The sequence below is a fragment of the Neofelis nebulosa genome, chromosome 12 (assembly GCF_028018385.1).
Source record: "Neofelis nebulosa isolate mNeoNeb1 chromosome 12, mNeoNeb1.pri, whole genome shotgun sequence".
NCBI classification, from domain to species: Eukaryota; Metazoa; Chordata; class Mammalia; order Carnivora; family Felidae; genus Neofelis; species Neofelis nebulosa.
In genome coordinates, this window is record NC_080793.1 from 51111993 (window position 1) to 51137643 (window position 25651).

Genomic DNA, 25651 nt, shown 5'->3' on the forward strand with positions numbered 1-25651 from the left:
TACTTTATCCTTTTCTTAAGTGGAAAAGTTTAAAAAGAAAGACCTAGGTGAGCCTGAATCCCAATTTCAGGACTTATCAGCTGTGTAATCTTGAGTTTGACTCCTAGCTTCAGTGTTTTGATTTGTAATATGATAGATTTTTTAAGTTAAAACATTTTTTGAGAGAGCGCACGTGCATGAGTGGGGGAGGGGTAGAGGGAGAGGGAGAGAGAATCTCAAGCAGGCTGCATGCTCAGCACAGAGCTTGACGTGGGGCTTGATGCTATGACCCTGGGATTGTGACCTGAGCTGAAATCAAGAGTTGGACACTCAACCAGTTGAACCACCCCGGTGCCCCAGATTTTGTCGGTTTTAAGAGATAGATGAGAGAACCTGTGGGAAAGCATGCACAGGTGTTTAGCATATAGCAAGTGACAGTAAATTCTTTGCAGGCAAGGACATTTGGCACAGGGTTATGGAGGTGTTTAGATGGGGCAGGGTAGAGTTGGCTGGAACTAACAAAATGTGGGCAGTGAGTGTAGAAAGCGGGGCGGGGGCAGGTTGTGCTGGCCAGCATGGGCTCTGCAGAAGTACCGGTGTTGAGGTTATTTTCTCCACACCCCATTCATCTTTCAAGATCTCCACTCTGTTGAAGGCAGGGATGGGGGAGGTTGGGCGTACTACATACAGGTTGTTGACAAGATCTATCCACAAAGGCAGTTTGAATGGGAGGTGGTTCTCATTAAAGTCTGTGGGCATGAATGGGGCATCCTTCTTCTGGAAGACTCATGGATCATGTTTAGGCAGATGTCAAGACATGGCTGGTGTCCAGGATTTTAGTTCTTCTGGAAAAATTATGTAATGTTCCCTGTCAATGGATGGCAGGCAGGCTTTGCCTTGGCTTTCAATAGCTCCCACCTCTCCGTCTTGTCTCCCGAACCCCCAAGGTTTCCATCTTTCCTACAGGAAGGCAAGGAGCAGCTTCATACTCTTCTGTTTTTTATTTTTTTACTTTTTATTTTTGAGACAGAGAGAGACAGAGCATGAGCAGGGAAGGGGCAGAGAGAGAGGGAGACACAGAATGTGAAGCAGGCTTCCAGGCTCTGAGCTGTCAGCACAGAGCCCGACGCGGGGCTCGAACTCACGAACTGTGAGATCATGCCCTGAGCCGAAGTCAGATGCTTAACTGACTGAGCCACTCAGGCATCCCCATACTCTTCTGTTCTTAAGAAAGATCGGTAAGCTTTGCTCTCCTCTGGATCTACCTTTTTGACTTTCTAGATCCAGGATTGGTAAACTTTCTCTGTTAAAAGCCAGATGGTAAATATTTAGTTCTTTTGTGGGCCAACAAGCAAAACCAGGAATATTTCTACCAATTTTTTGACAAAATTCAAAACTTTATTTATTTATTTATTTATTTATTTATTTATTTTTAATTTTTTTTTTTTAACATCTATTTATTTTTGAGACAGAGAGAGACAGAGCATGAAGCGGGGAGGGTCAGAGACAGAGGGAGATACAGAATCTGAGACAGGCTCCAGGCTCTGAGCTGTCAGCACAGAGCCCGATGCGGGGCTCGAACTCACGGATTGCGAGATCATGACCTGAGCCAAAGTCAGATGCCCAACCGACTGAGCCACCCAGGCGCCCCTCAAAACTTTAGAGACACTAAAATTTGGATTTTATGTTTGGTGAGTCATGTAATAGTCTTACGTTTTTCAACCATTTAAAAATGTAAAACCTAGGGTGCCTGGATGGCTCAGTCGATTGAGCACCTGACTGGCTCAGGTCATGATCTTACCGTCCGTGAGTTTGGGCCCTGCATCAGGCTCGCTCTGTCAGCATGAAGCCCGCTTCAGACCCTCTGTCCCCTTTCTCTCTGCCCCTCCCCCACTTATGCATGCTCTCTCTCAAAAATAAATAAAACATTTAAAAAAAAAAGTAAAAACCATTCTTAGTAGACTAGCCATGTAAAAAACAGATGGCCAGCTGAATTTGGCTTGCAGGCAATAGTTTGCTGCCCTCCGTTCTGGAGCCTAACGTGGAAGAAAGTAAACTTGGAATATTAAGTGGCCTGCAGTTGAAGGTGCTCTGACTCGTTCACTAAAATGAATGGGGAGGGTTAGCGAGCATGGAAAAAAAAACAACATAGGACTGTCCATACCTGAAACTCCTATTTCCCACAACCAGGAAGTCATGATGTCTGATTCCAAACAACTCAGCTTGCCTCATGATCAGAATCACCTGGCTTCCCGAGGGAACTAGAGTCCCAGACTGGAGGTGGCTTCTGGGCAGGATCTGTGGTGGTTCTCAGGAACAGGATCAGGGAAGGACGACAGAGGCCAAAAGAACCTCTGCAGCTGTGCTTCTTAAAGTGTGGTCCCTGGTGCAGCAGCATCAGCAACACTCGGGAACTTGTCAGACATACACATTCTCCACTCACCCCAGACCTACTGAATCAAACTCCCAGGGTGGGGTGGGGGCTGGCAATCTGGCTTTTATGAAGCCGGGTGTTTCCCATGGCTAAACCTGAGCTCTAAAATGAGGACCACTGCCCAGGCATCATTACTAGCACCTGGAAAAGCGAGTAAGCACCCACCTGAGCGAGAAAGGCCTCGGCACCCTGAAACTGCTTTGTTCTCAAGAGTTCAAGGTGGATGGGAGGGTGGAGCCAAAGGTATGGATTTCTATGAGAAAACCCGAAATGGTATTTAAGGCCAGCCGAAGGGAGGTCAAAGGATGCATTTTTAAAGGGGCATCACAGATCCTAGAGATAGAAAATGCCACCGCATGTGATGACTGGCGTTTTCGGCCCTTTTGCACACGTGCTCATGGCATTTGCCGACTTGCGCACCTGCGAGTTTTCCAAAGCCGTCACAACCTTCGCCTTTCGGTTTCTTTACGGTTCAATAGGGAACATTTGTCCTGGGCCGCCGGGTGAGGTTCTGGGAGCGTCCTGACCTCACAAGCGGCCCTTGTGACATCACTGCCACCCTGTGGTTCAGCTCCTGTCCCTGGGGACGTCACAGAGGCCCCGCGGCTTCCTGGGCGCGGGCAGCTGCTCCAGGTGCATGGGTCGGGCCTGCAGAGGCCCGGGCTGCGCTCGCAGGGGGAGATCACCTGGGCTGGTGCGCAGGGCACGCTCACTTCTGCTCTTGTGTGAGGCCAGCTCCGGGAAGGGAACAGACAGCTCGACTTTGCAAAAGGCCACTTAAGTTTGCTTTGGAGTAAATATTCAGAACTTTTGCTAAGGCCCTCGAGACTGGGCGTGTCCCCAGAGAGGAGGTTGGGGCCCACGAGGCGGCGGCGTCAGGGGATGCTCTGAGCGGACATCCAGGTGTCGGGATGGCCCCGGTGAAGAGGAAGTGCCTCTGCGACCTGTGCACCTGCGGGTAAGGGGGCCGCGCCCTGGCCAAGGATCCAGGAGCGGGATTTTCAGACTCTGCGAGCTAGGCTGAGAGTAAGCCTGTGCCGAGTGGTGAAGCGGCACCATGGCGGAGTTGTCCGCTTGTCACCATTTTTTAGGCTGCAGTTTTGTCCACTAGCATTCAGGGCGGCCGCGTTGACTCAGTCTGGGCGAACGTGGCTGTCCTGGGGCCTTTAAATGTGTTCCTTCACCCAGAGCTGCACAGAGGTCGAAACCCCGGCAGCGCCCCGCGCAGTGTGTGCTCCCTTCCCTGCAGCCTAGACAGTGTCAAAGATGGAAAGCCCCTCGCCAGGTTGGGATGAATCTTGCTGCTTTTGTTGGACTTTTGGAAGGGGGTAGGTTGGGGAAGAGGAGTCCTTTACTGTGTCAGAGTTCCTCCCAGTGAGATGTTGTTGCTATTTCATCAGAGAAGTGGTAGGTATTTGCAACACCTGTTTCCCCCTGGTGCAGATTTGAACAAGAATAAGGAAAGGAAATCACTTTCCGCCCTTGTGCTGGCCAATTGCCTTTAAAAGTTGTTTTTGTTTTTTTAATTTTGAGAGAGAGAGAGAGAGAGCATGCAGGAAGGGCAGAGAGAGGGCGAGAGAGAGAGAGAGAGAGAGAGAGAGAGAATCCCAAGCAGGCTCTACACTGTCAACGCAGAGCCTGAGGCGGGCTCGAACTCAGGAACCATGAGATCATGGCCTGAGCTGAAATCTAGAGTGCGACGCTTAACCGTAACCGACTGAGCCATCCAGGTGCCCCAAGGCCAGTTGCCTTTAAAGGCCAATCCTGGGTGAAGCTCCACAAAGGCAGGTAGTCCCAGGGAGAAACTGTGGGCTTTCCTTAAAGTTCTATGACTGACTCCTTTCTTGTATCTCACAGAATCTGATATGCTCCTTCCAGTTGCTTCCCAGGACATCTGGGGAACTGTTGGGCTTGGGGACTGCGGAGAGGCATCAGAAAGAGGGGTGGGCCGTAGGGTCTGTTCTGGGCTGTGGCTAATTGTGGGATCTTGGGCAGGGAACTGAATGTCTCCAGGATTCTCTAAGGATTAAATGAGATAATGTGAGTCTCCTGCTTTTAGGTTGTGCTTGATATAGCTTGACGTCTTGAAGTTACAAAAAGTGCTTGCCCACCACAATGTGCACAAGAGTGTAAAAGATGGCACTGGTAGTGGGGAATACTAAAGAGAACTCTAAAAACTGGATTAGAAGCCTTATACATGTTTGGAATCAATGGATGGTCCTCAGTTTGGGCTGATCATGAGAGTCACCTGGGGAGCCCAGGTCGGTTGCCCAGACTGCTCAACCCTCCTCTCTGAGGGTAGGCCTCGCTGGCCGTCTTCAGGTGATTCTGACCATTTGCTAGGATTGGGAACCACTGATCTAGATCATATACGAGTATGGGTCTTGCTTTTAAGCATTGATAGGTGGGGCCAAATTATGTTTTAGTTTAGGGCTACCTTTCCACATGACAGACGCAAAACCTCTATGGCTCACCATCCCCTGGGGGGGCCCTTTACTTCACCCTCCGGCCTCCTCCTGAGATAATGAGATCAGATTGTCATTAGGGTTTAATCTGCACTGTTGTGGGCATGGGGATCGAAGGCCTATTTTCCATCTTTGCTCAGCACCTAAGTGGTTAGGAAGGTAGGCATGCTTATCCAAGAGGTGCAAAGTACATGCAGTGAGAAGTCCCCCTCCCATCCCTGTTGTAGGCGAACTGCTTCTCTGGGTTTTCCTAATGATTCTGTGTCTCCTTCATCCCTGCAAGGGGGCTATTCACCATCACAGGCATCCTTGGTTCTCTCTGCTTCCTCCTCCTCCTGTATCTACCCCTCCACTCTGTGGTCGCAGTCTGTGGTCTCTGGTTTGACCCACATCCGTCGCCCCGCTTCTCTTCTGTCTTCTTTCACTTCTCAAAGTAGGTGTTGACCCACCTGGCTATCTCATTAACTTCAGCCTTCGAACATTCACCATTTCCCCCCTGTCCCTGTAGCTGCCCCATTAATGGTGCCAGCAACGTTCCACGTGCCCTGGGTTTAAAAGTTGGAATCTTCTCTTCTCCCTCATCTCCAAGATAGAATTATTTCCAAAGTCTGGTTTCCTCCTCTGTGGTCTTTCTTTAATTGGTCCCCTCCTTTTTATTCCCATAGTTCCTTCCTAGGGTCTCTCATTTTTATGTTTGGAAACTGGTCCTAACACATTTTTCTAACGTTCCCTCCAATGATTGGCTTACACAAAGCCACTCCTTGAGGTGGATAGAGCTTTCTGGCATTTCCTGTACATACCTCATGACCTCCCATCTCTGTTCCTTGCTCTTGCCTCCATGTTCTTTCAATGCCTGTGTCCCCTCCTCCTGCTGTGTGACCTGTTAAGGCCCTGTTTCGGTTGTAAGTCTCCACTAACCCAGTCCTGTAGCTCCCCAGTGACCCTTCTCCCTGTGTTCTCAGTTCTAGTTATGAGTCTGCCTGCTTTATCCGTGCCCACTTGATCATATACTCCTGGAAAGCAGAGACCGCGTTTTCTATTTTTGTGTGCTCTGTAATATTACTATTCTCTATTTGTTAGTCAAACAGCTTTTTGAATAAAAATATATATTTTTTGTTTGTTAAGGTGATCTACTGGAATGGATTAGGAAGGCAAGATCTACAGCTGTACTGTCCAGTGGGGTAGCCACCAGTCACGTGGACCATTTCATCAAAATTAATTAAAAGCAAATAAAATGAAAACTTCAGTTCCTCACTGCAATAGCTACATGGGTGTTGTGGCCACTCTATTGGACAGTGCCGATGGGGGATCATTTTCATCATCACAGAAACTTCACTAGACAACCTTGATCTAGAGTCTCATTATCTGGGAGTCCTCATCCTCCTCACCTCAAGTTAAATCTCCAAGGTGTGTTGGGATGAAATGAGAAGAATTTTATAGGTGTTTTCTAAGCCCTGGATGTCAATAACTTTTGACGTTTCCCAGCCTGAGGTTATGGGAAAGTGATGAGAAATCTGGAGGAAAAGTATGTGTGACGAAGAAGTCTGTCAGAGGAGAGGGCCCTTTGGTGGAAAAGGGGAGATTGGGGTTTGAGTCACTTGACCTCTCTCGGCTTGGTTTCTTTTAATTTTTTAGACCAGAGTTGTGGAGGTTCTTTGTACTGCTAAGGAAGCTCATACCTTTCCCTCTTCTCTCCCACTTCATCTTCCTCCTAAGGCTAGGTTTATGCAAAGAGTTGTCCTTTCAACTGTATTTCTGAAGACTTGCTTCTTGTTAGTGGAGAAGCTTGGGATGCACAGGTTCCTGGAGAGGAAGTCTTCCTTCCTGCAGCAGCAGCTGTCAAAGGCTCTGGGCATGGGCTCTGCTCTTGGAACAAGTTCTTACTCTTGGCCACAAGATGGCAGCCTTCTCCCAACCATCTCTCCTTAAGTCAGAGACCAGCCTAAGTGGGAAACAAAACCTTGGAGTTCTGGGTTTTCCTTAGTTTAATTTTCTAAATTACCATATTGTTTTACCATTTAAATTTACCACATTGTTTTCTAAAATGAGCAATTATATTTTAGAGCCCAGCAGAGCTCCGTAAGTGGTATACGTTGAGGAGTAGGTCAGATTAGAAAGGGATGGTGTTTCAAATATCTAAATCTAAAGATTCTAACATTCAAAACAAAAACACAAAACAAAAAACCAAAATAAAACCCTTTAGATGAACTTTGCTGGTTTGAACAAACCACACGTATTTTACTGCATCAAGCTCAAGGCTCTACAACAGTCCACTTGACCATCAAAGTCTGGCAAGTGGAATTATTACAATGAAATGTTATATTCTCTTTTCAATGTAATCAGTCCCAAATAAGCCAAACTATTCATGGGTTGAAGAAACACAAGAAAGTGAACAGTTGAACATTTTTTTCCCACCGTCTTATCACTTAATTATCTGGACAACAGAGCTATATTGGGGGATTTGAGTATAGTGACCCTACTTTTGTGTCTGAGAGAATAGGATTTCCAATTACATTTGAGTATCATCAGCATTTCATATTATGGAAAAAAATGCTACTCTTTAGTTTTCAGTATTATACCACCTTACATATATGTAGTGTTTAAAAATTGTTAAAGTAGTTTCTCATACATTATTATCTTCCTGGGGATCCCTCTACATGGGAAGCATTGCTTAGTTTGGAAGTTTGATTCCCTGATCTTAGCCTCTGTTCTCCCTGTGGATGTTTTTGGTTTACTGAGCTATTTATGTCCCAAATTATTAAATTTGAAACTGGGGTTGGGAGAGGGCTGTAGATGAAGTAAAATGTCAGATTTTTAAGGCCAAAAGGGATCCTAATGGTCACTAGCCCTTTAATTTTACAGATAGTGGAATTGAAGCATTGAGATTCATTTTAATACATAAGAACACATTTTGTTAAGCTTTAGGCACAATTTAGGTCAATCGATGAAATTTTATTCATCTACTGTGTGTCAGAGAGTGTACTGACTATTACAGTTCACAGTCTGTGGTCTGTTTTCAAGTCACACTGGGCTATTTTTGACTACAGATTGTAATATGAAGGCTCCTGTCCAGTTAAGAAATAATATTTGATGTTAAAAAAGGTGTAATTCTTAAAGCCTTTTAGTAAAGTAATAAAAATAGCAAATCTCTCTTCTGAGATTAAAGTGTAATAACACTCCTTTTTCTGAAATTCACGTTAAAAAACAGTTAATCGAGGGGTTGATATAGCTTGCTTTTTATATCTGATTATTTTATGGCTTGCAGTGTGCTGTTTTAAAGACTTTGTGCAGCCTTGCAGAAAATTCCAAGACGGGGTAATGTATCATGAAATATTTATGTAGCATTGGTAGTATGTGCAGCATTTCATAAAAAAGGTAGTCCCATAGAGGACTTGCGAGTTGTTGAAAAGGATGTGGATTTGGCCCTTTCACAGAGCTTGGGGAGGAAGGTGATCTCAGGGCCAGTCATGTATCTGCAACTTAAATCAGTTATGTTAACCAGGGAGGAACTTGTTATTTTAATTTTGGAAAATATTTTCTTCACATTGATGGAAATTTCCTTAACCCTAGATTTTATTTTCTTAGAGTCTCTGTTACAAATTAAGAGGAAGGAAAAAAATCAAGGAATTGGTTTGATATTACATGTTTCAAGAAGAATTCTTGTTTTTAATTTAAATAAAATTGACTTCATAAATTCTGATTAAGAAAAAAGACAAAGAACAGCTTTTAATAGAAGCTTGCTGGTGGCTTTTTATCTTTAGCAAATCCAGAGAGAGGAGCCAAGAAAAAAAACCCACCCTTTTCCTTTAACATTGAATTATTTTTATTGTAGAATTGGGCGCTTTGTGTTATGTTACGTGCTCTTTAAAAATGATGGCATTTTTTGTGATATCAGAATTAATGCTTAGTGCCCATAAACACATTTCATCTTATAAAAGATGAGTTCAGTAAGTATGAATGATTAATCAAATTTCAGATAGGAAATCACAACTTCATAGTATTCAGACTACAGCAGTTAAAGTGATCTCAGTTTTACAGACTACAAATTGGTCAGTTTAGAGTTTTGAGTGCCCCTGCTCTAATTCCGTCTGCTGTGGGCACTTTTAACCCCCCTTTCCCTTTATTGATATTAAAATATTTTGGACTGACCTTCTGATTTACAGTTCATTTGGGAAGGTGACTGGTCTCCTTGGGGGGGAAAAGTAGCTAAGCTTCCAATGAACAAGACCGATAAAATAAGCGATGTAGGATTTCAGAGATGGGAGAGCTCCCTTTGGGAAGGGATAGCAGAGAAGGCTGTAGGAAGGGGAGTCATTTGCTTGGGGCATGGGGAAAGAGAGTTGCCAGACTTAGGCTACCCAGTTTCAAATCGTGGCTATGCCACTTTGGGCTTGTGCAGGTGGTTTAGTCTTTCTGTAGGTGTGAGGATTGTGGGGGGGTGGGGGGGGAGGGGAGCACATGCCTGGTACTTAGTGGCGAGCTCTGAAGGAAAACCTTGGGGGCAGGACTGTCTATACCAGCTGCAGAGGCATGGTGGCATAGAGAGGTGGACACATCACATCCAACTGAACACTTGAAGCCTTGAGAGGGAGGTCAGATCAGAAGCTCCATGGAGGTAATTGTGTGGGGCTCTTAAATGTCTAAGAGTGGACCTTGGGCAGCAAAGACAGCCACTGATGTGTCTGAGCAGGTGAGCAGTGCAGATAAAACCATCTTCTCTGGGGCGCCTGAGTGGCTCAATCATTGTCTGACTCTTGATTTCTGCTCAGGTCATGATCTCACGGTTGTGAGATTGAGCTGCATGTCAGGCTCCATGCTGAGTGTGGAGCCTGTGTGAGATTCTCTCTACCCCTCCCCTACTTGTTCCTTCTCTCCCTCTCCGTCTCTGACAAAATGCACAAAAACAGTTTCTCCAAAGTACTCAACAGAGCGGCATCTCCCCCCGCCATTAAAACAAATACCCAATATCTGAATTAGGTCAACTTTAAGTCTGTTGTTTGGTTAAAACTCCTGAATGGATGGGTAATTTGCTAATATTTCCTTGAAGGTACCTTCATGCCATTCTTGTCATTTTTCTTTCTTTATTCAACAGTGTGCTGATGGTTTACTATGAGTGGCAGTGCAATGTGGGAGTTAGGAGCACAGGGCCTGGGCCATAACATGTGGGTTCAAATCCCAGCCTTTGCACTTACCAGCTGTGTCATGTGGAACCATTTTAGAGCAGAACCTTTGCACCCTCGTCTGTAAAATGGGGATCATAGAGCCTATCTTGTGGTGTTGTTGTGAGGATTGAGTCTCAGTATTAAATAGGCAAATAGAACAATGCCTGGCATAAGTAGTAAGGCATAAATAAGTGTTATTAGGTAAATGTAAAGCTGTCAGTCTGTGTTCTAGGTCGTGAGGCCCTGGGAGGAGGGAATCAGCTCTTTTGCTCCCATGGAGAACTTGCACTCTAGGGAAGGGTGTTAATTCTGTTTATTGGCTGGCGAGTAATGAAAAATACTCTGCAGAGAATTCATACAGCCTGATGTGCTTAACTGCTTGGGGAATTTGATTAAGCTTGGAGGATAGAGTGGGTTCATAAAGATATAATCTGCTCCTCACCCAAGTGGGAAGGCCCTCTGCCCTCTCAGGGATGCTTACGTTTGAGTCAAGCAATGATTATGCTTCTTAAGTTGACATTAACCTTCAGGTAAAGTTTCTAATTCAGTTTAGACATTTCCAAGTCTTAAAAACAGTGACTTAGGGATTAAAGGGATCCTCACTGCCTAGCATATGCTACCATTCCCTTCTATTCTCTTCCTTATTGCCTCCTTCCAAATAACTTTGAAGCATCTGTGATGGTCTTCAAGGAAAGTGTTTCTAAATGGCTGTCAATGTAACCACTTACTTGAATACATCTGTATATCTTGGGTATCCAGAATATCCCAAAGCATCTCATTCTAAAGTTAACAAATAATTCAAGGAAGAAGTTATGGGGTGCCTGGATGGCTCAGTTGGTTAAGCTTTGACTCTTCATTTCAGCTCTGGTCATGATCTTGCGGTTCATGAGTTTGAGCCCCATGTCAGGCTCTGGGCTGACAGTGGGGAGCCTGCTTGGGATTCTCTGTCTCCCTCTCTCTGTCTTCCCCCCACCCCCTCCCTTCCCTCACACATGCATTATCTCTCTTAAAATAAATATTAAAAAAAAGAACTTACATTTCTGCCTATGCTGGTCAGTTACTTAATTTTAGAAACGTTATCCTATACATGATTATTTAAAAAAATCAAAACTTTCCCCCTTAACTATCCATTTTTTTCTTTCAAGTAGGATGTAACTTTGTTCTTCAAATAAAGAAAATCTATATATATCTGAATAAGAGCTCAAAATTAAAAGCAGAAGATTAATTGAACACATTGTTCTTCTGTCCTGCCTCAGATGAGTAATGTCTGGGAAAGAACATGGGACAATGAGTTCGAATGTTTGAATTCTAGTCCTGGTTTTGATTATTAGGTTTGTGAATTCATTCAGGTCCTTTAACATCTTTGGATCTTTTCTCTCTCTCTCTCTTTTTTTCCTTTCCTTTTCTTTTCTTTTCTTTCTTTTTTTTTTTTTTTTTGAGAGAGAGAGACAGAGCACAAGCAGGGGAGGGGCAGAGAGAGAGGGAGACACAGAATCCGAAGCAGGCTCTCCAGGCTATGAGTTGTCAGTACAGAGCCTGACGCAGGGCTCGAACTCACAGACTGTGAGATCATGACCTGAGCCGAAGTTGGACACTTAACTGACTAAGCCTCCCTGGTACCCTAACATCTCTGGATTTTTAAAATTTATTTTATTTCAGAGAGAGTGTGAGCAGGGGAGAGGGGCAGAGGGAGAGCAGGTGAGCATGCACAAGAGAATGTTAAGCAGGCTCCATGCTCAGTGTGAGCCCAATGCAGGGCTTGAACCCATGACCCTGGGATCATGACCTGAGTAGATCAAGAGTAGAACGCTCAACTGACTGAGCCACCCAGGCTCCTCTAACATCTTTGGACTTTTATTTATTTATTTATTAAAAAAAAATTTTTTTTCAACGTTTTTTATTTATTTTTGGGACAGAGAGAGACAGAGCATGAACAGGGGAGGGGCAGAGAGAGAGGGAGACACAGAATCGGAAACAGGCTCCAGGCTCCGAGCCATCAGCCCAGAGCCTGATGCGGGGCTCGAACTCACAGACCACGAGATCGTGACCTGGCTGAAGTCGGACGCTTAACCGACTACGCCACCCAGGTGCCCCTGGACTTTTAAAAATTAGTGATCATCACTTGTCTTTTTTTTTTTTTTTTTTTTTGAGAATAGCCAATTGACAAGTATAAGGTGTTATCTGTGGTTTTATTTTGAATTTCCCTGATGATTAGTGATATTGAGCTTTTTTTTCATGTACCTGTTGTCTATTGGAGTTCTTAGCTCATTTTTAAACTAGGATATTTTTTTTTTTAATTTTTTTTTTCAACGTTTTTTATTTATTTTTGGGACAGAGAGAGACAGAGCATGAACGGGGGAGGGGCAGAGAGAGAGGGAGACACAGAATCGGAAACAGGCTCCAGGCTCCGAGCCATCAGCCCAGAGCCTGACGCGGGGCTCGAACTCACGGACCGCGAGATCGTGACCTGGCTGAAGTCGGACGCTTAACCGACTGCGCCACCCAGGTGCCCCTAAACTAGGATATTTTTAAATTTTATTTTTTATTTTTTATTTTTTAAAATCTACATCCAAGTTAGTTAGCATTTAGTGCAACAATGATTTCAGGAGTAGATTCCTTAGTGCCCCTTACCCATTTAGCCCATCCCCCCTCCCACAACCCCTCCAGTAACCCTCAGTTTGTTCCCCATATTTATGAGTCTCTTCTGTTTTGTCCCCCTCCCTGTTTTTATATTATTTTTGTTTCCTTTCCCTTATGTTCATCTGTTTTGTCTCTTAAAGTCCTCATATGAGTGAAGTCATATGATTTTTGTCTTTCTCTGACTAATTTCACTTAGCATAATACCCTCCAGTTCCATCCATGTAGTTGCAAATGGCAAGATTTCATTCTTTTTGATTGCTGAATAGTACTCCATTGTATACATATGCATTCATCCATTGATAGACATTTGGGCTCTTTCCATACTTTGGCTATTGTTGATAGTGCTGCTATAAACATGGGGGTGCATGTGTCCCTTCAAAGCAGCACACCTGTATCCCATGGATAAATGCCTAATAGTGCAATTGCTGGGTCATAGGGTAGTTCTATTTTTAGTTTTTTGAGGAACCTCCATACTGTTTTCCAGAGTGGCTGCACCAGTTTGCGTTCCCACCAACAATGCAAAAGAGATCCTCTTTCTCCGTATCCTTGCCAACATCTGTTGTTGCCTGAGTTGTTTTAAAATTTTATTTTTTGCTATTGAGTTATGGGAATTCCTTCTATTTTAGAGATTAACTCCTTATCACATACATGGCTTGCAAATATTTTCTACCATGTGTAAGTTGCCTTGAGAATTGGAGGGAATGCAAAATGATGCAACCACCATGGAGAAAAGTATGGTGATTCCTCAAAAAATTGAAAATAGAGCTACCACATTATCTAGCCATTCTGGCTCTGAGTATTTATCTAAGAAGAATTGATATCATGATCCTAAAGAGATGTTAGTACTCCCTTGTTCAATGTAGCACTACTCCCAATGATCAAGATTTGGAAGAAAACTAAATGTCCAGTGATGGATGAATAGATAAAATGTGGTATACACATACAATGAAATATGCTTCAGTTTTTAATAAGAAGGAAATTCTGCAATATGCGACCTTATCGATAAACCTTAAGGGCATTATGCTAAGGAAAATAAGCCAGTCACAGAAAGACAAATATAAATGATTCTACTTGAGTTTTCTAAAAAATTTATAAAATCAGTGAGTAGAATGCTGGTTGCTAGGGGCTGAGGAGAGGGGTTAAATGGGGAGTTACTCATCAATAGGCATAAAGTTTCAGATGAGCAAGATGAGTGAGTTCTGGAGATCTGCTGTACAACATTGTACCTATCATCAATACTTATTGTACACTGAGTTTTAAGAGGGTATATCTTGTTTTAAGTGTTATTACCACAATACATAGGGAGTATAGTCAATGGTATTGTAATAGTGTTGTATGGAGACAGATGGTAGGTACACTTGTGATGAGCATAGCTAAATGTATAGACTTATGGAGTCACTCTGTTGTATATCTGACAGTAATATAATGTTGTGTGCCAATTATACTTCAATTAAAAAAAATCCTGCAGGCTCTAAATTTTGAAACTGCATTCTGCTATTTTTAAGACTTATATTACAAAAGAGAACTAGGGAGAATGCTCGTCAGCCAGGTTCTAGGCACTATCATGCCAAGTTCTCAACACATTAATTTACACACAGGCTTTCTTATGTAGCCAGGTATACCTAAGACCCACCTATACCCATGCAACATTTCAGAATTTGCTTTGTGGTCCATGGGGGACAGAGGCCCAGCTGTGGCAAAAAAAACAAACAAACAAAACTTGAAAGAGAAAAGTGATAACCCGAATATGCAAATGGATCAAATATACATTTGCAAACGAGACAAGTCAAGGTATCTCAAAGAAGTAAGGGGAGGAGGACATTGAAGATGTGTAAAGTGGTCATGATGATGGGTCAGAGGAATAAAATATTAAGGATCAAAAAATTTTCTTACCACAATAAAATTAAAGTGGAAACATTGATGCTCATCAGACAATGAGATAGTCCCCTATTCTCTCTATTGGTGTTTTCTGAGTGCAGTTAATTTTTATCTTGGGGTTTTGAAGGGGTCTGAAGAGATCTTCTAGAGCCTCTGTTGGTGAGCCTAAAGAAGTGAGGGAAAAGTGGAGGTATGTCACAGAGCTGAGGAGGGACAGATGTTTTCTTGACTTTTCCAAAAATTATTGAATGGCTAGTTAGAATGAATGTCTTTCTCAGGCTTCGTGGATTCTTGGGGATGTGGCTGATCCAGTTTATTCTTGGCACTCTGAATTCCTCTGCATGGCAGCTGTATGTAGCTGCCCTGTTCTAACTTTATAGAACTTAACTCTCTGATAACCAAAAAGACTAATTAGTGTACTATTTCCAAATTTCAAGAGGAAGAGGGGCTCAGCCTATGATGTGGTTCCTCTGGCATTCAGAGTCCTTTCCCTTGGTCCAGTCGGCTGAGCTCTGGGGCTGTGGGGTTGTACAGACTGGGTGGTTGGGGGAGAAGGGTATTCTCAATAATATGGGGTGGGTGGAAAAAAATGACTAGAAAAAAAACGATTGGCCCCTTGGGGATTCTTGCCAAGATAGTCTTATAGATAAAGTTGGTGAAAGATGGATTGGACGATAGTATAATTAGGTAGATTCACAGCTCATTGAACAAGCTTGTCCATAGAGCCATCAGTTGACTGGCTTTTTGCCTACTTGGAACAACATCAGTAGCACCATGCCACAGGACACCACCATTAACTTTGTCTTGTTCAACATTTTTGTCAACACTTGGATGAATACCTAGAAGTCATCCTTATCAAATATATTGAAAGCACAAAGTGGGAAGACTATAGCAAGTGTGATAGATGACAGAATCAAGATTCAAAATTATCTTGACAGGCTGGAATGCTGGGCCCTGAACCAAGCTGAAACTTAACAAGAGTAAACATGAGGTTCTGCATTTGAGATGAAAAATCGATTATATGTATTCATAATGGGAGAGGTTTGTCTTGGCCATAGTTCACTGAAAGGTCTTTGCGTCTTACTTAACCACAAGTTTAACGTGATTTGTGGGTGTGATGTGGCTGCTAAGAAACATTAACTTGGTTTCAGGCTGAATGGAAGTAGGGTGTGCACGTCAGAAGAAAGAATTACTTTATTGATCTTGGTCATACCACAACTGAAGGATGCTTTTCCTTGTGGACACTTCATTTTTTAAAGGATCACATCAAGTGACCAGGAGGGCCAGGTTACAGGGAATGTGTTCTAGCAGTGAGAAACCTTGAACTTGACAAGATCAGGGAATGGATAGACAGTCAACTAGTAATTGAAAGGCTGAAATCTGCAGAGCAGGAGCTGTACTTGTTCTGGGTCATTGAGAGGGGAGAACTAAGACCACTGAGTGGTCACTTCATGGGAACTGATGTGGGGTCAGTACAAATGACTTTTATAGCAGGACCATGGAAACTTGAAGTGGACTGTCTTTGGTTCTTGAGCCAGGCGTGTGCCTATTGGGATGCTGTGGAAAGAATTCCTGCCTTGGACAGGAGGTTTGACAAAATGATCTCCAGGGTCCCTTTCAACACCGAAAACCCAGATTTCTGGAAAGGGAGAAGAGCATTTATTTTAATACGATGATTGAACTTGAAAGACTATTGCAGAGCAAAGAACTATGGATGCATGTGATATGAAGAATAAGCTGAGATCCATATGTGCCTGAAAAACCCAGGAAGTTAAGAGGGTTCTTCAGGCATTTATATTTAATGCGTAAAGCACATGTGCAGACTTTAGCCTCCTGTCTCTACTGAACCTGTCTTTTCACTTGGTGCCCTTGTTTTTCTGCAGCCCTTTTAGTAGCCTTGAGTAATGTATAAAAATGCTTCATCTGTTGTCTCTACAACTTTCCCTGATAATATCTACATGTAGCTGTGCATGTTTAGGAGGCTTTTGTGGGCTAGCCTGGGATACTAGCCACCATGTGAAGCCATGCTTTTGCGGGAAATACATTTCAAGCTTCCGGCAACCAGTGTATGGACTTTTGAAACATGTTGCCCTGCAATACCGGGATGACCCATGATTCTCTTTCCTTATGACATTCTACTTCCCACTACCTTGGAGCCTTTCTAAACTGCCCTCTGAGCTAGAGAGCCCTCCTTGCTCCTTACTGCCAACCTGACAGTTCCTGAGATTCTGACACTTGATGAATCAAGCCTTCCTATTTGTCATCCATATAAATGAATTTTATTTATTATTTATGAATTTGAAAAATCTTAAATAACCTCACATCGTACAATACGATAAGGGAGAAAAACCATGGGTAAAAATATGTTTTCTGTCCCAGTAGTGCACTTACATGCCTGCTCTGGGTCCCCGTCATGTGTGGATTTAGGGTTGTTGTTTTGGTCTCCCTCGCTTTTCAAGTTTCTAGTCCCTGTATCAGAAGGTGCAGGAACCAGCTGTGGATATTTTAAAATGATGATGCTGGTGCTTAGGAAAGCTCCTAGAATGGTTCTATTATTCAGAATTCTTGCTTCAAGCAATTGAAATGGACCCTGGCTGGCTCAAGCAGGTTTAAACAAATGAAAAGCTGTAGGATGGTTCACAGAATTAGTAGGAGGGCTGGAGAAGCAAGGATGGGGGGATGGGAAGGTATAAGAGAAGGCAGGAGGTTAGAGCCATAGCCCCAGTCACTCTCTGGAGACCATCTGGTGAGGATACTGCTGATGCCCTCTTGGTATTGAACACACTGCCCCTGCAGTGATGACCACTGGACACAGCCCTGGCCCTGCCAGTGTCCCTGCCCAGTGGAATGACTTCTTCACTGTTGGGCCAGCTATTTATTCTTCTTGCATCACTTGTTGTACATTAAAATCTCCAGATGGGAGCTTCAGATCTGCCAGGACTTGATCAGATGCTGAGGCCTCACTGTGGAATTGGGGGTTGGTGGGGGTGTCTTACCTTTTGGTTTCTCTAGCGGGAGATGGGCACTGCCTCTCACAAGATTGACTTGGTTGAGAATTTCTCAAATAAAGGAAGGGCTTGAGATGTTAAGCAGCTAAAAAAATGGCTAAACATTAGTATGTTTAAATTTCTCTATTCATTTATGAAAACAGAAGGCTGAACTTAGGTTAGAGCAGCTTCTCAACTGTGGCACAAGTTGGTGTTTTTGTTTTAGGGACCTGTCCTGTGCATTGGATGATATTGAGTAGCATTTCTGGCCTCTATTCACTAGATGCACATGACACCCACCCAGTTGTCTGGAAATATTTTTTTTTTAATTTTTTTTTAACGTTTATTTATTTTTGAGACAGAGAGAGACAGAGCATGAACAGGGGAGGGGCAGAGAGAGAGGGAGACACAGAATCTGAAACAGGCTCCAGGCTCTGAGCTGTCAGCACAGAGCCCGACGTGGGGCTCGAACTCACGGACCGCGAGATCGTGACCTGAGCTGAAGTCGGCCATTTAACTGACTGAGCCACACAGGCGCCCCTGGAAATATTTTTTATTGTCCTATTGCCAAATGCCCCCTGGAGGAGGGAAAACTGCCCAAGGTTGAGAATCACTGGGCTAGAGGCTTTCTCAAACCATGGATTATAATTTGATAACCTTGCAATAATGGCTTTATCACAAGAATGGATCTTCTTCTCTTGTTCTTGGAGAGAGACACTTTCCCCATGACAGTGCCCTTCCCCTGAATGCAAAGGAAGGTCTGAAATTCCAATGTGTTTAAGCATCAACTGGAGAGCTATTTCAAAGATGCAAATTCCCGGGCCATGCCCCCATATAGTTTGACTCTGTGGGTCTGAGGTCCAGGAATTTGCAGGTTTTAACAATGAACTCTGGTGATTCTGGTGCATGTGGGCTATGGACTAAACCATGAAGCTACTTCATTGATTATCAACCCAAGAAACTAAAGGCATGTGTTTCGTCAGGGAGAAGAGCTTCAATTTTAGGGCTTTCAAATCTTTCCAGTCATTGGTGAAAAAGAAGCACCGTAAAGGTACAGGCTGTTTTATAGGAATTTTTTGGCAAGGGTTGTTTGGAACCAGCCTTGACATGTGACACTGGCACTCACCACCCTCTGTTGCCATCAGTGAGAAGTGTCCTCTGTTTTGAGCTCCGACTTGCCTCTCAATCCTCCTTTGGGAGGGACCTTCACTTCATCCCCCTGCCCACCATAAGTGTTAGTCAAACCTTGAAGGGAGGTTTTCGTGCTTTCCAGGTCTCCCTGGTCTATTTTGTGGTCTCCTTCACTGACACCCTAACCTCCACAGATGCAGAGAACATGGTCCCTCAGCATCGTGGACTCTGCTTCCCCTGCAGACCCTCCATGGTGGGAGATCCCACATTCTAATTGTGCATCGGGCACAGGAGGCATGAGGCAACATCTACAATAAAACTGTGGCTCCCCAGGGGCACCTGGGTGGCTCAGTCGGTTAAGCATCTGACTTCAGCTCAGGTTATGATTTTGCGGTTTGTGAGTTCGATCCCCACGTTGGGCTCTGTGCTGACAGCTCAGAGTCTGGAGACTGCTTTGGATTCTGTGTCTTCCTCTCTGTCTGCTCCTCCCCTGCTCATGATCTGTCTGTCTCTGTCTCCCTCTCTCTCTCAAAAAAAAGCTATTAAAAACAACAACAACAACAAAAACTATGGTCCTTCTGGTCTCGAGAACTCTCTCTCAGGAAGCCTGATATAGAATCAAGAAGGTTACATTCGTTGATGAAGGATTTTGTCATTTTCTACCATGTTTGGAGAGCTTGCTTGAGACAGTAGGCTCCATTTTCATTTCTGCTCTAGCGGGAACTAGTCATAGTGCTATTTCTTTCCTCTTCTTCTTCTTTTTAACGTTTGTTTATTTTTGAGAGAAAGCAGGGGAGGGGCAGGGAGAGAGGGAGACAGAGGATCTGAAGTGTGCCCTGCACTGACAGCAGAGAGCCCGACATGGGGCTCGAACTCATGAACTGTGAGATCATGACCTGAGCCAAAGTGGGACACTTAACCCACTTAACCCAGGTGCCATGTCACAGTGCTATTTCTGGCAGCAGTTATGCTAAATCGCAGATCACATGACTTTGATTCAAAGCCTGTGGGATTGTCCACTGATCAAAGAACAAGCTACATTTATTCAAGCCCCTACCCTCCCTTTCCAGCTACCTCCTATCATGCATCCTATAGTTTAGGCTCCCCAAACTGTGCTGACACCTTGTTTACTAACTACTTGGGATGCTAACTGTACTATCACCCTGTATTCCAGACTCACCAGACCATTCTGCAGACTAATATGCAATACCCTGTTCACACATGGCGTGCCTCCCAGATATTTTTCTAAAAGATGGAAACAGTTGCTAGCATTATATGTAATCCCCTGATTTAAAAAAAGTCCGGAATTTATTTCTCTAGAAAAACTAAACGATGTGACAGAACTGTGTCCGTGTTCCAGAAGGGTAAGGGTCTGTGCTTGCCCCAAGATGGGACATGTGCCAGCCACAGTGGCCTTGGATAAAGGCAAGGGGAGATCCCATGAAACTTTACCTTCCTATTTCCCACAAGAGGGCAATCTAATCTCTAAAAACGTCAAGGAGACTGAAATCGCACCAGCTGCTAGCTTGACTTTGCTGTTGAAGCTGTGAAGAACTTACGTAGGAGCCTACCTGCGTTTCGCATCCAAACAGGCGTGGAGCTTGCTGTGAACTACTGTTAGGCACCCTTTCACAAACTCCTTTCGCCTGGATCCTCTCCAGCTTCTTAATTCCGTTTGTCTGAAAGCCAGCTTGCGCTCAATGTGTGCAAGGAGGGCCTCCACTGAGCTTCCTGAGCCACCTTTGAGCTTAGGTGGAGGCTGTGGAAATTTAGAGGCCCAAGGAGGCAGGGCTGTTGCCAGGGAAATGCCTGATTTGTGGAGACACCCTCACGGCCCAGCATTCCTTGGTGGTGCTTCTGGTTGGCACAGAATCTTGCTTTTTGTCAGCACCCCGAGAGGAGAGCAGTCACCGTTGGGCATGCCTTAACACTGACCGGGCCAGCAGATTGATGTGTTGGCCCCCAGGCCTATTTATTAGAATGTAGTGTATCTGCTGAGGGGGCCTAGAAACTCAGTGTCGCTGGCCGGTGTGTACTTTCCCCTTGGAAAAGTTAACAGTAGAAGCCAACATACAGTCACCAGTGTTGTCTGAGTTCTGAGCAAGGGGAGTGGTAGGATTTGCACGTTTGGAGGTCCCGTTGTGATGTTCTGGCTCTTCCTCTTACGGTAAGGGGCTAGCTGGCTGGGGCACTTTATCCAGGCCTCTCTACAGGGACAGTGCTGTGGGTGCCTTGCTCTGTTTGCCTCTCACGCTCTGCGCGCCCCCTCCCCCTTGGTCTGCCAGATTTACAGGTTAACAGACACCACCACCCAGTCTTAGATCAGGTTCACGTGTGGCATTCTTTACTTTTGGTCCTGTTTACACCTCAACTGCTTTGGTTTTAATAATTCAGGTCAGAGTATTTTGGGACGGTCAGGGGCAAGGTGCCTTAGCACTTTTACGACGTCTCAAACATCTAAGAAAACAAGAGCTCTTAACCCCCATGTGGCAACTAAGTATGGATAAGTGAAAACAAAGTTGCCAAATCCGACTCTCTCTATTGGTTTTCTTCTCTTTGCTTGCCTTTGGCTAAGACAACAAATCAACTAGAGGCACCTGGGTGGCTCAGGTGGTTCAGCCTTTGACCCGATCTTTGCTCAGGCCTTGATCTCAAGGATGTGAGTTTGAGCTCCATCCGTATTGGGTGTGGAGCCTACTAAAAAAAGACAAGACAGAGCGACTCATCTTTACCTTGGTTTTTCTCTCTCATTTCCTTTTTTACACGTCCTCAGCACTGGTAAGATTTGAAATGATTCAATAGGCATGTGGAAATATGGAAAATGAGGGAGAGAAAGAGGATAAATGGTATAATTGGTCTTGGGTTTTTGAAAAATTGGCTTGGGTTGTTACACTTGTGTTTTTGTGTTGTTTTTTTTTTTTTTTAATCCTTGGGCTGAATAACCTATCCCTCTGCCCTTACAGAAAGCTAATACTGAAATATATATATAGTTGATCCTTGAACATGGGCCTGCTTACACAGATTTTTTATTTCAGTAAATACAGTACAGCATCATAAATGAATTTTCTCTCATTTTCTTAAAATTTTCTCTAGCTTTCTTTCTTGTAAGAATACAGTGTAGAGTACATCAAACATACAAAATGTGTTAATTGACTATTATCCGTAAGGCTTCTTGGTCAACAGTAGGCTATTGAGTTTTGGGGGAGTCAAAAGTTACATGTGGATATTTGACTATGTGGGGGTTGGTATCCCAATCCCTGCCTCACTCAAGGCTCACTGTGTATTTAAGCACAAGGATCCTATTTTTGATAGGATTTAGGTTCCACTAGTTTGCCTACAGTAAGGGATATTGATTCAGCCTTGGGCCTTAAAATCTAAGTCTTAACTCTGGGCACACCAGGAATTTAAGGTTCATTAGGCACAGTTTTTGGAGACTTTTTAGTGTACTCAGTTTAGTTGAGTGGGAATCTCCATGTGTTCCAAGGCATGCCTCGGTCGGTTATATTTTGTTGTTAACATCACCCGTGGCCCTGGGGTTCCCAGCGCAAACAGAGGGAGGTGACACTGTGGTTGAACCCTTTCCTGCCTCTCGCAGAGGCAGAGACCCAGAAGCACTGTCTCTGCCAGAGAGGGTGGTGATGGGCTCAAATTCCTCATTAGGTAGTTTTATAGGGTTTGGAGAAATAGGATAGGCAAAAATGTTATTTGGTACTGATGTCTAGTCAGCATGTGTTTAAATGCCTTTTTAATGCTCTGAACTTCACTTAGATTTCCTGGGGTTATTATAAGTGAAAGACTTAATCCTTATTTTCAGGCAGTTTAAAATCCATGTATTTGAAACATGGACTAACACAATGAGAGAGCAATGCAGGACACCATAATGTTGTGACTAGGTTAGAGATTCTGGGGTTAGATCTGAATTTTTTTTTTTAACCTTTTGTGTCTTAGTTCCTTTATGTAAAATGGGGTTGGTATAAAGATAATATGAGATAACGTATGTAAAGTACTTAGCCTAGAGTCTCATGTGTGGTTGAAAGGTCAGTATTTGGTAGATAACCGTAAAATTAAGTTTCCTTTATGCAGTTTTATTGAGAAAGTGCTCCCATCTCAGTGCTCACATAAATCACTTTGAAAGAAAATTTCCGCAAATCCCACTATGTACCATCTTGATTTCTTTAATAAATTGGTTTTTTTTTTTCTGATAACAGAAACATGGACCTGCCTTAAGTGTTTCTCTTAAAATCGGTGTGCCTGCCTGGAATTGCTTTTTTAACCCCTGTTATTTATCAGCTGCTATTTATTCTGGAGAATCAGCTAACCGAGTACATATAAAGGAGTAAAGAAAAGGGTCTGCCGTTGGACTGATAATAAGTAACAGCTTCAGTGTTCTGGGTGCTCAGAAACCTTTTGCTCCCGTCTTCTTGGCCACATCCTAAAAGATTGGGGTTTCTAGAAGTGTGCAACCTGGCTAAATGCAGTGTCTGTTTAGTAGGACCAGAAGTGTAAAGAAACAGCGAGTAGTGCCTGGGTTATCTTTATTTCCTGCCAGAAGGGAGCTTGATGGAAAGTCTGATTCATAGGCAGGCGGGGGGCGGGGGGGGGAATGTGGGTTCCAGCCCTGCGAGTGTCAGGGCCATCTCCCCACAAAATGAGGCATTCACTGCCTGAAGAGGTCTTCAGCTTACCAAATCACTTTAAACCCTCCCGGGAAGAGTAAGGTCAGAATGAGTGACAAAGAACTTCAGCCTGACATAAGGTTGTGTGTGTGTGTGTGTCTGTGTGTCTGTGTGTGTTATGGTTAATTACGTTTCTTTGTTTATAACAAACACAAAAACCTTAATGGACTTTGCCTCTTCAGAGAGGGAGTATTCTCTTCTGAGGGGATGGAAATTGCACGAGCAAAGGAAAATCTGACTGGCTCTGGTAATGAAAGAGTGTAAGAACGTGGGGATTTCTCCCAGCTGTTTTAGTAGGCAGGGAGCTTCCACTTGGGGAATAACACCACAAGAAATCTCAATTTTCCCTGATGTGCATTTCCTTTCATTCTGTGTCCTCCTCTGCTCGCAGATTTAAATACCAAATTGCTTCTATTACTTCACAGTTTCCACCTGGGGTTTCAGGAGTTAGCCCAGAGCCAAAAAAGCAGCAGCCGTTTCCCCCGCCCCACCCCCCCTTTTGCCACATCTTCTAACTGGGGGCAGCTTTGTAGGCTGTTTATGTCATCATCGCTGTATCTCTGGGTATTCCTGCTTGAGTTTTTAGTTTCAAACTGGAGCTCTAATCTCCAAGTGTCTCCCCATGCCGAAAAGGCAACATCATCTTGGAGAGTTTTCTGCTGTGACGGTTTGGGGTGACTTAATCCTGAAAATCCTTTTGTACCTCACTCCTCTCCTCTGGGGTTTTTTTCTTTCTTTCAATTTTTTAGATTTGGCAGATTAAAAAAGAAGATAAAGATGATTGTTATTTTGCCTGGAGATACAGAAAATAACTTCTGTACCATTTTGTCAGCGTCAGGCTTTTATTCTCTCACAGAGCAGCAGCGTTACAGGCAATGCAGAGTCAATTCTGTCTGCTGATGCTGGTGTGGCACTGATTAAAATGGGGCATCTTTGTTTATTTGAAGGCAGACTATGGATCTTTGTTTGGAAATAGCAGTTTGCTGCATGCATAAATGAATTTGGCCATGTTGACTAAATGGATCCATCAATTAGCTAGATGACGAATTGCTTTCAGTTTGGGGATTAATAAATTTTGGGTGCTGTGGTCAGCATTCGCTTCGCTGAGTTGTTAAGTTGTATGAAAGCTTAAAAGCGCTCCCAGAGAATGTGCCTGTCCTTGAAAAAGTCTCCTGGCTGTGGCTGGAGCATGCTTCCCCACCCCACTCCTTTTAACTGTGTGTGGGAAAGTTTTTTTTCTTTCTTTCCTCACCCTAGCTTTATGGAGGTATAATTGACAAAATGGTAGGATATTTAAAGTCTATATCATGAAGGTTTGATAAACATTGTGAATGGATTCCTCCTGTTAACACACCCATCAACTCACCTGTGTGTGTGTGTGTGTGTGTGTGTGTGTGTGTGTGTGTGGTGATGGGGGCATTTAGGTTCTACTCTGAGCAAATTTCAATTCTACGATATAGTGTTATCCCCATGTAATATATTAGATCCCAGACCTTATTCATCTTGTAGCTGAAAGTCTGTACCCCTTTACCAACCTGTCCTTATTTTTCCCACCCCCCAGACCCTGGCAACCAGTTTTCTACTCTGTTTTTACGAGTTAGACTCATTTTTTTTTTTTTTTTTTTGGTTCCACATGTAAGTGATACCACGGAGTGTTTGTCTTTGTCTGGCTCATTTCACTAAGCATAATGCCTTCAAGGTCCATCCATGTTGCTGAAAATGGTGTGGTTTCCTTCTTTCTCATGGCTGAATAGTATTTCACTGTGTATATGTACCATATTTTTAATTAATCTTTTGGAGGACACTTAGGTAATTTTTATATCTTGGCTATTATGAATACTGTAGTGAGCACTAGAGTATAGATATCTCTTTAAGATTCTGTTTTTATTTCTTCTGGGTATGTATTGTGAGATGGCTTGCTGGAGCATAGGGTAGTTCTATTTTTAATTTTTTTGAGGAACCTCCATACTGTTTTCCAAAGTGGCTGTGCCAATTTTCTCTCTCCTCATGCCCCCTCCTTGATTTGTCCTGTTCTTCACCCTGTGACATCACAGATGGGCTGAGTGGGGCTGGATAGACAGCCTGACAGGAGGTGAAAGGCCACCTTGCTGGAGTCTGAAGTTGGATGTGAGACTGGGGAAAATTTCTCCCAGCTTCCTTTTGGTCCTTGTGTCTCTTCTGCTTCTTGGCTTTCTACTTTCCTGTTTCTCAAGGGTTCAGTGTCCTGTGGCTGGCGAAAGACTGCCATCGAGACCCCTGCCCCTTGTGTCCCAGACTTCATGATTACCTTTCCTTCCTT

The 25651-nt window shown here is 43.8% G+C and overlaps 1 protein-coding gene and 1 long non-coding RNA gene across 2 annotated transcripts in view; one reads left to right on the forward strand and one right to left on the reverse strand.

The window, feature by feature from the left end:
- Positions 1–378: 378 nt before the first annotated feature.
- LOC131490879 (uncharacterized) lies at positions 379–2922 on the reverse strand. Its single transcript, XR_009251245.1, has 2 exons — positions 2834–2922; positions 379–939 (listed from the first exon to the last, which is right to left on the reverse strand). It is a non-coding gene; the product is annotated as an uncharacterized LOC131490879 (long non-coding RNA).
- An 88-nt stretch (positions 2923–3010) lies between these two features.
- SAXO1 (stabilizer of axonemal microtubules 1) overlaps positions 3011–25651 on the forward strand; it is a 96116-nt gene continuing 73475 nt past the window's right edge. Inside the window, exon 1 of the mRNA XM_058695256.1 lies at positions 3011–3371. Coding sequence (XP_058551239.1) covers positions 3325–3371 — 47 coding nt within the window. The 5' untranslated portion in view covers positions 3011–3324. The remainder of the gene's footprint in view (positions 3372–25651) is intronic.